The sequence below is a fragment of the Haematobia irritans genome, chromosome 4 (assembly GCF_050003625.1).
Source record: "Haematobia irritans isolate KBUSLIRL chromosome 4, ASM5000362v1, whole genome shotgun sequence".
Taxonomy (NCBI): domain Eukaryota; kingdom Metazoa; phylum Arthropoda; class Insecta; order Diptera; family Muscidae; genus Haematobia; species Haematobia irritans.
Window position 1 is genome coordinate 22817749 of NC_134400.1, and position 13233 is coordinate 22830981.

Consider the following 13233-nt stretch of genomic DNA (forward strand, 5'->3'; position numbering starts at 1 on the left):
CATATACCAACACCACATACCAAATTTCAGCCGGATCGGATGAAATATGCTTCTGTTTGAGGCTCCTCAAGCCAAATCTGGGGATCGGTTTATATGGGGGATATATATAATTATGGACCGATGTGGACCAATTTTTGCATGGTTGTTAGAGACCATATACCAACACCATATACCAAATTTCAGCCGGATCGGACGAAATATGCTTCTGTTAGAGGCTCCACAAGCCAAATCTGAGGATCGGTTTATATGGGGGCTATATATAATTATGGACCGATGTGGACCAATTTTTGCACGGTCATTAAAGACCATATACCAACACCATATACCAAATTTCAGCCGGATCGGATGAAATATGCTTCTTTTAGAGGCTCCACAAGCCAAATCTGAGGGTCCCTTTATATGGGGGCTATACGTAAAAGTGGACCGATATGGCCCATTTTCAATACCGTCCGACCTACATCGATAACAACTACTTGTGCCAAGTTTCAAGTCGATAGCTTGTTTCTTTCGGAAGTTAGCGTGATTTCAACAGACGGACGGACGGACGGACGGACGGACGGACATGCTTAGATCGACTCAGAATTTCACCACGACCCAGAATATATATACTTTATGGGGTCTTAGAGCAATATTTCGATGTGTTACAAACGGAATGACAAAGTTAATATACCCCCATCCTATGATGGAGGGTATAAAAAGATCGATCCAATACGTATATAATTCAGTTTGACAAAGTAGACATAACATTTTGACAAAATTTTCTACAGAAAGAAAATATTAAAAAAATTTCTATGGAAATAAAATTTTCACAAAATTTTCTATAGAAATAAAAATTTTGACAAAATTTTCTATAGAAAGAAAATTTTGACAAAAATTTCTACAGATATAAAATTTTAACAAAATTTTCTATAGAAATAAACTTTTGACAAAATTTTCTATAGACATAAAATCTTGGTCGATTATTTTTGGCTCGAGTGGCTACTATGATTATGAACCGAATAAAATATGAACCGTACAAAATTTTCTATAGAAATAAAATGTTGACAAAATTTTCTATAGAAATAAAATTTTGACAATGATGAAAATTTTATTATTAACCGAATAAAATTTTAACAAATTTTCTCTAGAAATAACATTTTGACAACATTTTCTATAGAAATAAAATTTTGGTAGATTATTTTTGGCTCTAGTGGCAACCATGATTATGAACCGATATGGACCAATTTTTGTGTGATTGGACCAATTTTGGTATGGTTGTTAGCGACGATTGTTAGAGACCATATACCAATATCATGTACCAAATTTCAGCCGGATCGGATGAAATTTTCTTCTCTTTGAGGCTCCGCAAGCCAAATCTGGGGATCGGTTTATATGGGGGCTATATATAATTATGGACCGATGGGAACCAATTTTTGCATGGTTGTTAGAGACCATATACCAACACCATGTACCAAATTTCAGCCGGATCGGATGAAATTTGCCTCTCTTTTAGGCTCCGCAAGCCAAATCTGGGGATCGGTTTATATGGGGGCTATATATAATTATGGACCGATGTGAACCAATTTTTGCATGGTTGTTAGAGACCATATACCAACACCACATACCAAATTTCAGCCGGATCGGATGAAATATGCTTCTGTTTGAGGCTCCTCAAGCCAAATCTGGGGATCGGTTTATATGGGGGATATATATAATTATGGACCGATGTGGACCAATTTTTGCATGGTTGTTAGAGACCATATACCAACACCATATACCAAATTTCAGCCGGATCGGACGAAATATGCTTCTGTTAGAGGCTCCACAAGCCAAATCTGAGGATCGGTTTATATGGGGGCTATATATAATTATGGACCGATGTGGACCAATTTTTGCACGGTTATTAAAGACCATATACCAACACCATATACCAAATTTTAGCCGGATCGGATGAAATATGCTTCTTTTAGAGGCTCCACAAGCCAAATCTGAGGGTCCCTTTATATGGGGGCTATACGTAAAAGTGGACCGATATGGCCCATTTTCAATACCGTCCGACCTACATCGATAACAACTACTTGTGCCAAGTTTCAAGTCGATAGCTTGTTTCTTTCGGAAGTTAGCGTGATTTCAACAGACGGACGGACGGACGGACGGACGGACGGACGGACGGACGGACGGACATGCTTAGATCGACTCAGAATTTCACCACGACCCAGAATATATATACTTTATGGGGTCTTAGAGCAATATTTCGATGTGTTACAAACGGAATGACAAAGTTAATATACCCCCATCCTATGATGGAGGGTATAAAAAGGCCCATTAAATACGTATATAATTCAGTTTGACAAAATTTTCTATAGAAATAAAATTTTGACAAAATTTTCTATAGACAAATTTTCTATATGACAAAATTTTCTATGGAAGAAAAATGTTGACAAAATTTTCTATAGCAATAAAATTTTGACAAAATTTTCTATAGAAATAAAATGTTGACAAAATTTTCTATAGAAATAAAATGTTGACAAAATGTTCTATAGAAATAAAATGTTGACAAAATTTTCTACAGAAATAAATTTTTTACAAAATTTTCTATAGAAATAAAATTTTGACAAAATTTTCTATGGAAATAAAATGTTGGCAAACATTGCTATAGAAATAAACTTTTTACAAAACTTTCTATAGAAATGAAATTTTGATAAAACTTTCTATAGTAATAAAATTTGACAATTTTTACATGGCTGTTAGAGGCCATATACTAACGAAATGTACCAAATTTCAACCGCATCGGATGACTTTTGCTCCTCCAAGAGGCTCCGGAGGTCAAATCTGGGGATCGGTTTATATGGGAGCTATATATAATTATGGACCGATATGGACCAATTTTTGCATGCTTGTTAGAGACCGTATACTAACATCAGGTACCCAATTTCAAACGGATCGGATGAATTTTGCCCCTCCAAGAGGCTCCGGAGGTCAAATCTGGGGATCGGTTTATATGGGAGCTATATATAATTATGGACCGATATGGACCAATTTTTGCATGGTTGTTAGAGACCATATACTAACACCACGTACTAAATTTCAATTGGATCGGATGAATTTTGCTCATCAAAGAGGCTCCAGAGTTCAAATCTGGGGATCGGTTTATATGGGAGCTATATATAATTATGGACCGATATGGACCAATTTTTGCATGCTTGTTAGAGACCGTATACTAACATCAGGTACCCAATTTCAAACGGATCGGATGAATTTTGCCCCTCCAAGAGGCTCCGGAGGTCAAATCTGGGGATCGGTTTATATGGGAGCTATATATAATTATGGACCGATATGGACCAGTTTTTGCATGGTTGTTAGAGACCATATACTAACACCACGTACCAAATTTCAATCGGGTAGGATGAAGTTTGCTCCTCCAAGAGGCTCCGGAGGTCAAATCTGGGGATCGGTTTATATGGGAGCTATATATATTTATGGACCGATATGGACCAATTTTTGCATGCTTGTTAGATACCGTATACTAACATCAGGTACCAAATTTCAACCGGATCGGATGAATTTTGCCCCTCCAAGAGGCTCCGGAGGTCAAATCTGGGGATCGGTTTATATGGGGGCTATATATAATTATGAACCGATATGGACCAATTTTTGCATGGCTGGTAGAGACCGTATACTTAGACCACGTACCAAATTTCAACCGGATCGGATGAATTTTGCTGCTCCGGAAGGCTCCGCAAGCCAACTTTGGGGATCGGTTTATATGGGGGCTATACGTAAACGTGGGCCGATATGGCCCATTTTCAATACCATCCGACCTACATCAATAACAACTACTTGTGCCAAGTTTCAAGTCGATAGCTAGTTTCGTTCGGAAGTTAGCGTGATTTCCACAGACGGACGGACAGCCGGACAGACGGACAGACGGACGGACGGACGGACATGCTTAGATCGACTCAGAATTTCACCACGACCCAGAATATATATACTTTATGGGGTCGTAGAGCAATATTTCGATGTGTAACAAACGGAATGACAAAGTTAATATACCCCCATCCTATGGTGGAGGGTATAATTAATTGGATCAAACAAAATTAATTGGGACTAAAACCGAAAATTGTACATTGGCCGTACAAGGCAGTGGTTAGACCTATAATGTTATACGGTGTTGTGGTGGCTATTCAGCAGCCGAAAAGTTTAGAAAAAGGTCGGCGAATTGTGTACTTGTGTATCTCAGGCTCACTCGGTAAGACAGGAACAGATGCCCTTAATGTCATACTGCATCTATTTACATATCTAGACATATTGGCCAAACAGTCATCAGAAAGAACGGCCGTACGGTTACGTAAGCTAACGCTGTGGTCGAAAACCAAACACGGTCAAAGCTCGGTCTTCAAAATAATGACAGATGTGCGAAACGTAGCGAATTACCCTCTCGGTTGCCACAGTTGGAAAATTCGACCAAAATTGGTAATTTTTATACCCTTCACCACTACTGTGGTACAGGGTATAATAAGTGTGTGCATTTGTATGTAACGCCAAGAAGGAAAAGTCTGAGACCCATCGTTTAGTATACCGATCGTCTTAGAATTAAATTCTGAGTCGATTTAGCGATGTCCGTCTGTCTGTCTGTCTGTCCGTCCGTCTGTCTGTCTGTTCATGTATTTTTGTGCGCAAAGTACAGGTCGCACTTTAAGTCCGATCGTCCTCAAATTTGGCATAGGGTCGTTTTTTTGGAACAAATACAATCGCTATTGATTTTGGAAAAAATCGGTTCCGATTTAGATATAGCTGTCATATATATTTATCCCCGATCTGGTCATAATTGGCGTGTTTATCAACCGATGTTCTTCAAATTCCGTACATCCTGATATTTTGTGAGTCTCGAAAAACTTGCAAAATATCAGCAAAAAACGGTTCAGATTTAGATATAGCTCCCATATATATCTTTCGTCCGATTTAGACTCATATGGCAAGAGAGGCCAAAGTTTACTACCGATTTTCGTGAAATTTTGCACAGAGAGTAGAATTTACATGCTACCAATGCTTGCTAAATTTGATTGAAATCGGTTCAGATTTAGATATAGCTCACATATATAGCTTTCGTCCGATTTGCACTTATATGGCCTCAAAAGCTAGAGTTTTGCCCTGACTTGCTTCAAATTTTGCACGAGAGGTACGTTTAACGGTGTCGTTATGTGTGCCAAATTTGGTTAAAATCGGTTCAGATTTAGATATAGCTCCCATATATATCTTTCGTCCGATTTGGACTTATATGGCCTCAATAGCCAGAGTTTTGCCCTGAATTGCTTCACATTAGGCACAAGGAGTACGTTTAATAGTATCGGTAAGTGTGCCAAATTTGGTTGAAATCGGTTCAGATTTAGATATAGCTCCCATATATATGTATACCAGAGTTGGGAAAATAGGGTAGACTGTTTCATATTTTAGACCCATTTCCAATGAGATTTTCATCCAATTGACTGGATAGTTTCCACAGAGCATATGTTTAATATGATATTTAAGTATGTCAAGTTTGATTTAATTTGGTTCAGATTTCGTTAAAACCTCCATATATTCGTTTTTCCGGTTTATACCAATATGGCCAAAATTCCCACACTTGACACAGAATTCTGTGATGATTTCCCCATATCTTAGTCATATCCTAAACACTGTAATGCCAGAATTTCCACAGAACTGTTGAGTTTTAAATAAGGCTCCAAGTCGCCCGACTTGACCAAATAATATATCATAACCTACACTTGGCGGGATCTAACCAATATCCCTATAAACTAGCCACTGCTAAGTATCAAAAAGTGTAAATATTACTAAAATTGCCCTATATCTCGAATACGTATGTATCACCTGATAAATCATAAATGCTCTTTTGTATAATTGCATTAAAATTCGAAGAATTCTAGATGTTTTGGTAGTAGCGCAAAATAATCCTCTTCAACTAAGATATACGTTACAAATTACCTCCAGAAATAAAATTTTGTGAAAATTTACTACAGAAATAAAATTTTGACAAAAATTTCTATGGAAATCAAATGTTGAGAAAATTTTTTATAGAAATAAATTTTTGACAATATTTTCTATAGAAATAAAAGTTGACAACATTTTCTACAGAAATAAGATTTTTACAACATTTTCTATAGAAATAAAATTTTGTTTTGTTTTCATACCCTCCACCATAGTATGGAGGGTATATTAACTTTGTCATTCCGTTTGTAACACATCGAAATATTGCTCTAAGACCCCATAAAAAATATATATTTTTGGTCGTGGTGAAATTTTTAGTCGATCTAGGCACGTCCGTCTGTTGAAATCACGCTAACAGACCCCCCTTCATATTTCACTTCTAGCTCTCTAATTACCGTGCAAAAATTGGTTCATATCGGTTCGTAATTATTTACAGACTCTCCTGTACATACTGGTCAGTAACTGAATTATATAGGTATTTAATCTGTCTGTTTTGTCTAACACATACCCCAGAAGACGATATTAAGAAGCTTTAAGAAATCTTGGCATCGGCAAGTGTAACCACTACTCAAGTAATTCGATTGTGGATTACAGCCTTTAGTAGAAGTTTCTACTATCCATGGTGGAGGGTACATAAGATTTGACCTGGTCGAACTTACGGCCAGGCCATTGGTATATACGAATTTATACGAACTTTTGTGGAGTAATTAGAGATCCAGAATTAAAATATGGGGGTCGCTTTATATGGGGGCAATACGATATACTCGTACAAATGTGAACCGATATGGAACAATTTTTGTGTGATTGAAGATCGGTTTATCTGGGGGCTATATACAATTATAGACCGATATGGACCAAGTTTGGCATTGTTGTTAACGACCATATATATAGCACAATGATCCTACAAGAGGCTCCGAAGGTCAAATCTGGGGATCGGTTTATAAGGGAGCTATATATCATTATGGACCGATATGGACTTATATTTGCATGCCTGTTAGTGTTCATATATTTACACAAAATACAAACTTTCAACTGAATCGGATGAAATTTGCTCCTCCAAGAGGCTTCAAAACCTAATCTGGGGATTGGTTTATATGGAGACTATATATGATTATGGACCGATATGGACTAATTTTTACATGCCTGTTAGAGACCATATACTAACCACGTACGTACCAAATTTCAACTGAATCGGATGATATTTGCTGTTCCAAGAGACTCCAAAACCTAATCTGGCGATTGGTTTGTATGGGGGCTATATATAATTATGGACCAATATGGACCAATTTTTGCATGCCTATTAGAGACTATATACTAACACCATGTACCAAATTTCAACCGGATCGAATTAATTTTGCTCCTCCAAGAGGCTCCGGAAGTCAAATCTGGGGATCGGTTTATATGGGGGCTATATATAATTATGGACCAATATGGACCAATTTTTTCATAATTGTTAGAGAACCTATACTTACACCTCGTGCCTAATTTCAACCGGTTCGGATGAAATTTGCTTCTCTAAGTCAAATCTGGGGGTCGGTTTATATAGGGGCTATACGTAAAAGTGGTCCGAATACCAACTGACCTACATCAAAAACAACTACTTGTGGCAAGTTTCAAGTGGATAGATAGCTTGTTACGTTCGGAAGTTAGCGTGATTTCTACAGACCGAAAAACGGACATCCTTAGATCGACTCAGAACTTCACCACGACCCAGAATATATATACTTTATGGGTTCTTAGAGCAATATTTCGATGTATTACAAACGGAATGACAAAGTTAATTCCGCCACCATAGGATGGCGGTATATCCTATGGTGGAGAGTATAAAAAATTACTAAAGTGAAAACAAGATCCTTAAATTGGGTGAATTTTTACTACAGCGTAATAAATTCCATGAATTTAAATGCAGTTAAATTGATCACTTCTTTTGAGTGTAACTCTCACACATGTCATTGCAGTTACAAATGAGCGTACGTATTTTTTGGGAGGGATGTATATTTAAGTTTGAGGTTAACTAGAACTGCTTCTGTTGTGAAGGCCAACAACCTCATTGTAACATGAAGTGGGACAAAGAGCGGGCATCATTGGAGCTTCTCATTGGCGTGTAAGAATGCTGGCACTTCACAAATGAAAATACATTTCAAATCTAAACGAACCATAAACTACATACACAACACTTTCGCGTTTCGCAAATTATTTCGCCGTAAAACAAACGCCCTAGTGTGATGCAAATCAAATAGAACATCCTCGACAGTACAGGACAGTGACTTGAAGGATAATGCCTATGAAATCAAATGCTAGTTTTAAACATATTTAGGAGATATTATTTGGAAATAGTTTGATCCAAACTACTGAGATTGTTTGGAACTTATATCATATAATTGAAAGTCGTCTATTAAAAGTGAGCAAAACATATATTTTAAAAGATTGTGTGGGGGGTGATCAAGTTGTCTGCATTTGTTCACAACAAGCTAAGCTTTGAGATCCTATCGGGCCAATGTTTGATTTGTATTCCAAAGCTATTGGGTTTCTGCATCGTTTGGTACTAGTCGATGCAAACTTAGGTTCACTGGTACACAATGGAGACCGAGAAATTGTCAGTAGACTGGAGTGGAAGACAAAAACTGTCTGCTTCGTAACAAATTCGCAACCCTATTCCGGCACTCAAAAGGAATGATCTACAAATGATGGCGACATAAAATTTTCCATTCCAACTTTAGGCAGTCTCCTAAGCGCTATTGTAATTTATCATTGAGGAAAATATACACGACGATTCTTGTAACCACATCCACTGGTTCTTCAAATGAACTATAACACTTCGACTACTATCAAACATTGTACCATACGTAGCAATTTTCCAATACTGGTGCATGTTGACTTGGAATTTGTCGTTTTGACACCCTTTTCCAGTAGTAATGGAGTAGCTGCCACAATGCCAACTGATATATTTGGTTGTGAATTCTTGTGTTCGGAGTCTTGTAGCATCAACGACATTTGTCTATCTGTTCGACTATAGTGAATGTCCTGTCTTTCTAGCTGGCTTACAGATTGCTAAAGTGTTTCGGTGTGCGAGGGTGAAAGCATTGCGTTTTTCCAATGTCACCATGATGGTGCTTGGCCCATTTGTTAGCCACAACCGTTTGTTGCACACCACACCATAGCTGGAGTGGTTGCTTGAAGCAAAAGCATTTGTTAAGTTGGACAGCAGTGGCAATTTGCGTGTATTTGACTTAAATGACTTTAGTATGTAAAACAGTCACAATGGCACAAACACACACCGTCACACACATGCACACGCTCACCAAAGTGCATTTTAGACAATTCACGAAAAGAAGGACGTAATCGTCGTCACTCTTAACTTAGTCAGCAGAACAATTGTCCTGGCATTGTCCACTACATGCACATATGCTTGTATGTTTATATGTATGTAACGAAAATTCGTTGGAAATTTGCAATGCGGAGTTGGCGGATATTTTGTGGTTTATTTGTTGCAAAAATTAACTCTACTGGGACATGACTGTGGGAAATATTCCTGGATATAATGCTAATTCTACTCCCTGTGCAAAATTTCAATTAAATCGGAGTAAAAGATTGGTCACTGTGGTCATATGAGTGTAAATCGGGCGAACGATATATATGGGAGCTATATCTAAATCTGAACCGATTTCAATAAAATTTGGCTCACTTGACAACACTACTAATTGTACTCCTAGTGCAAAATTTCAACCAAATTAGGGTAAAACTCTGGCTTCTGGGACGGTATTAGTCCATATCGGGCGAAAGATATATATGGGAGCTATATCTAAATATGAACCGACTTCAATAAAATTTGGCAAACTTGACTATAGTACCAATTGTTCTTCTTGTATAAAATTTTAAGTAAATTAGGGTAAAACTCTGGCTTCTGGGGCCATATAAGTTCATATCGGGCGAAATATATATATGGGAGCTATATCTAAATCTGCACCGATTTCTTCCAAAATCAATAGGGTTCTATTCTGAGCCAATACACATATATGTGTATACTTGTTCCAAATTTGAAGTCGATTGGACTAAAACTGCGACCTAGACTTTGATTACAAAAATGTGTTCACGGACAGACGGACATGGCTATATCGACTCAGGAGCCCACCCTGAGCATTTTTGCCAAAGACACCATGTATCTATCTCGTCTCCTTCTGGGTGTTGCAAACATATCCACTAACTTATAATAACTTATAATACACAAATTTTTGAAAAAATTTGGTATGACTATTTATACCCTGCGCCACACTGTGGAACAGGGTATTATAAGTTAGTGCATATGTTTGTAACACCCAGAAGGAGAGGAGATAGACACATGGTGTCTTTGGCAATAATGCTCAGGGTGGATCCCTTAGTCGATATAACCATGTCCATCTGTCCGTCTGTCCGTCCCTCCGTCCGTCCGTCCCTCCGTCCCTCCGTCCGTCCGTCCGTACGTCCCTCCGTCCGTCCGTCCCTCCGTCCGTCCGTCCCTCCGTCCGTCCGTCCGTCCGTCCGTCCGTCCCTCCGTCCGTCCGTCCGTCCCTCCGTCCGTCCGTCCGTCCCTCCGTCCGTCCCTCCGTCCGTCCGTCCGTCTGTCTGTGAACACATTTTTGTGATCAAAGTCTAGGTCGCAATTTAAGCCCAATCGCCTTCAAATTTGGCACATGTTCCTAATTTGGGTCAGAATAGAACCCTATTGATTTTGGAAGAAATCCGTTCAGATTTAGATATAGCTCCCATATATATCTTTCCCCGATATGCACTAATATGGACCCAGCAACCAGAGTTTTATATCGATTTGCTTGAAATTTTGTACAAACATAACACTTAGTCCTATAGTCAAGTGTGCAAAATTTGATTGAAATCGGTTCAGATTTAGATATAGCTCCTATATATATCTTTCGCCCGATATGGACTTATATGGCCCCAGAAGCCAGAGTTTTGGCCGAATTTGCTTTAAATTTTGCACTAGAAGTACAATTAGTAGTATAGTCAAGTGTGCAAAATTTGATTGAAATCGGTTCAGATTTAGATATAGCTCCCATATATATCTTTCGCCCGATATGGACTAATATGGTCCTAAAAGCCAGAGTTTTGGCCCAATTTGGTTGAAATTTTGCACAGGGAGTAGGTTTAGGATTGTAGCTATGCGTGCCAAATTTGGTTGAAATCGATTGAGATTTAGATATAGCTCCCATATATATCTTTCGCCCGATATGCACTTATATGGACCCAGAAGCCAGAGTTTTATCCCGATTAGCTTGAAACTTTGCACACGGAGTACAATTGGTAGTATAGTCATGTGTGCAAAATTTGATTGAAATCGGTTCAGATTTAGATATAGCTTCCATATATATTTTTCGCCCGATATGGACTTATATGGCCTCAGAAGCCAGAGTTTTGGCCCAATTTGGTTGAAATTTTGCACTAGGAGTGCAATTAGTAATATAGTCATGTGTTCCAAATTTGATTAAAATCGGTTCAGATTTAGATATAGCTCCCATATATATGTTTTTCTGATTTCGACAAAAATGGTCAAAATACCAACATTTTCGTTGTAAAATCGCCCCTGCTTAGTCGAGAAGTTGTAAAAATGAATGACATATATATCGAGCGATAAATTATAAATAAACTTTTGCGAAGTTTCCTTAAAATTGCTTCAGATTTAAATGTTTCCCATATTTGTTTACTAACGTAGTGTTCCACCATAGTGCATTAGCCGACTTAAATTTTGAGTCTAAAGATTTTGTAGAAGTCTATAAAATTCTGTCCAGATCGAGTGGTATTTAATTGTATGTATTTGGGACAAACCTTTATATATAGCACCCAACACATTTGACGGATGTGATATGGTATCGAAAATTTAGATCTACAATGTGGTGCAGGGTATAATATAGTCGGCCCCGCCCGACTTTAGACTTTACTTACTTGTTTATTTTTTACCATTTTATATATTTTTTTGGAGGAATCGAGGATTTTGTGCATATAAGGGTAAATTTCGAGTTTCAAATTGAGACAAGTAAAATCAAGCACAAAAACATTGTAGACAAATTTTATTTCGCATATATTGTTGCTACAGTTTCAAGTAAATTTTCAGTGTACTTGAGTCAACGATATCTTCTGTAACGATTTTGGCTTTGATTTCTTTTTGAACTGCGTGTTTCATATTTTCTAGTTTGTGTGAATTGATCATATTCATTGCCCATTTGTGGATAGCAATTATTTGGTAGATGGGCCGGAACATTTTCGTTGCTACCTTCATTTCTCTTTGTCCATAGCAATTTTCGTCTAGATTTCTGCCATAAATGTTTTAAATGCTTACCACTTTTACGATATGCCAATTTGATTTTTTTATATACAATAAAATAATGATCCGTTGCATATAGCACCGATAATAGGAACATAAAACTTATCGATGTTGTTAAGATGCCCAAAATGTAGTCTTCCCATTCATAATATATTGCAGGGGGCAATCCTCCTATTGCCAAGAGCATAGATTTACACAGCGTACAAGAAATTTTTTCAATGTTATACCAAATAATGATCGAAGAAAATTCTGTTAGAATTATGGATCCAATAGTCTCCACTATTATCTGACACACATAGGGTAAATGCATATAACGCAGTGGGATTAGGGAAAAATCCAAAAGCAGATCCAGAAATCCAATTACAAATAACCAACTTGCCACTGAGGGCACTGTTGTGAACCATACATATGGAGGTGGTTCCATGAAGAATGTTATGCCCAATACCAAATGCAGAAAGGTTGTAATGGCGGCAGCCATTAAGGAAACCATTTTTGACCAAATATGTTTATTAAAATTTTTAAAATATGTATCTTCAAATTGGTTGTTGAAAATAAATTTTATTGAATAATAAATTTTCGTAAGCAATTGAAATGATAGCAGAAAAAACTTTTGACATATGCTGCTTGTATGTCAAATATATTACACTAAAAAAAAATTAAAAATTATATAAGGGATATGTTAGGGATTATTTTTATACCCTGCGCCACACTGTGGAACAGGGTATTATAAGTTAGTGCATATGTTTGTAACACCCAGAAGGAGACGAGATAGACACATGGTGTCTTTGGCAATAATGCTCGGGGTGGTTTCCTGAGTCGATATAACCATGTCCGTCTGTCCGTCCGTCCTTGGTCCTTCCATCCTTCCGTCCGTCTGTCTGTGAACTCATTTTTGTGATCAACGTCTAGGTCGCTGTTTAAGTCCAATCGACTTCAAATTTGGCATATGTTTCTGT

The 13233-nt window shown here is 37.6% G+C and overlaps 1 protein-coding gene across 1 annotated transcript; it reads right to left on the reverse strand.

Annotated features, from left to right (window-relative positions):
* Positions 1-11997: 11997 nt before the first annotated feature.
* Positions 11998-12891, reverse strand: LOC142234219 (uncharacterized). The gene has a single exon (XM_075305309.1). It carries the CDS (start codon positions 12765-12767, stop codon positions 12078-12080), a length of 690 nt encoding a protein of 229 aa, XP_075161424.1. The 5' UTR covers positions 12768-12891; the 3' UTR covers positions 11998-12077.
* Positions 12892-13233: the final 342 nt, after the last annotated feature.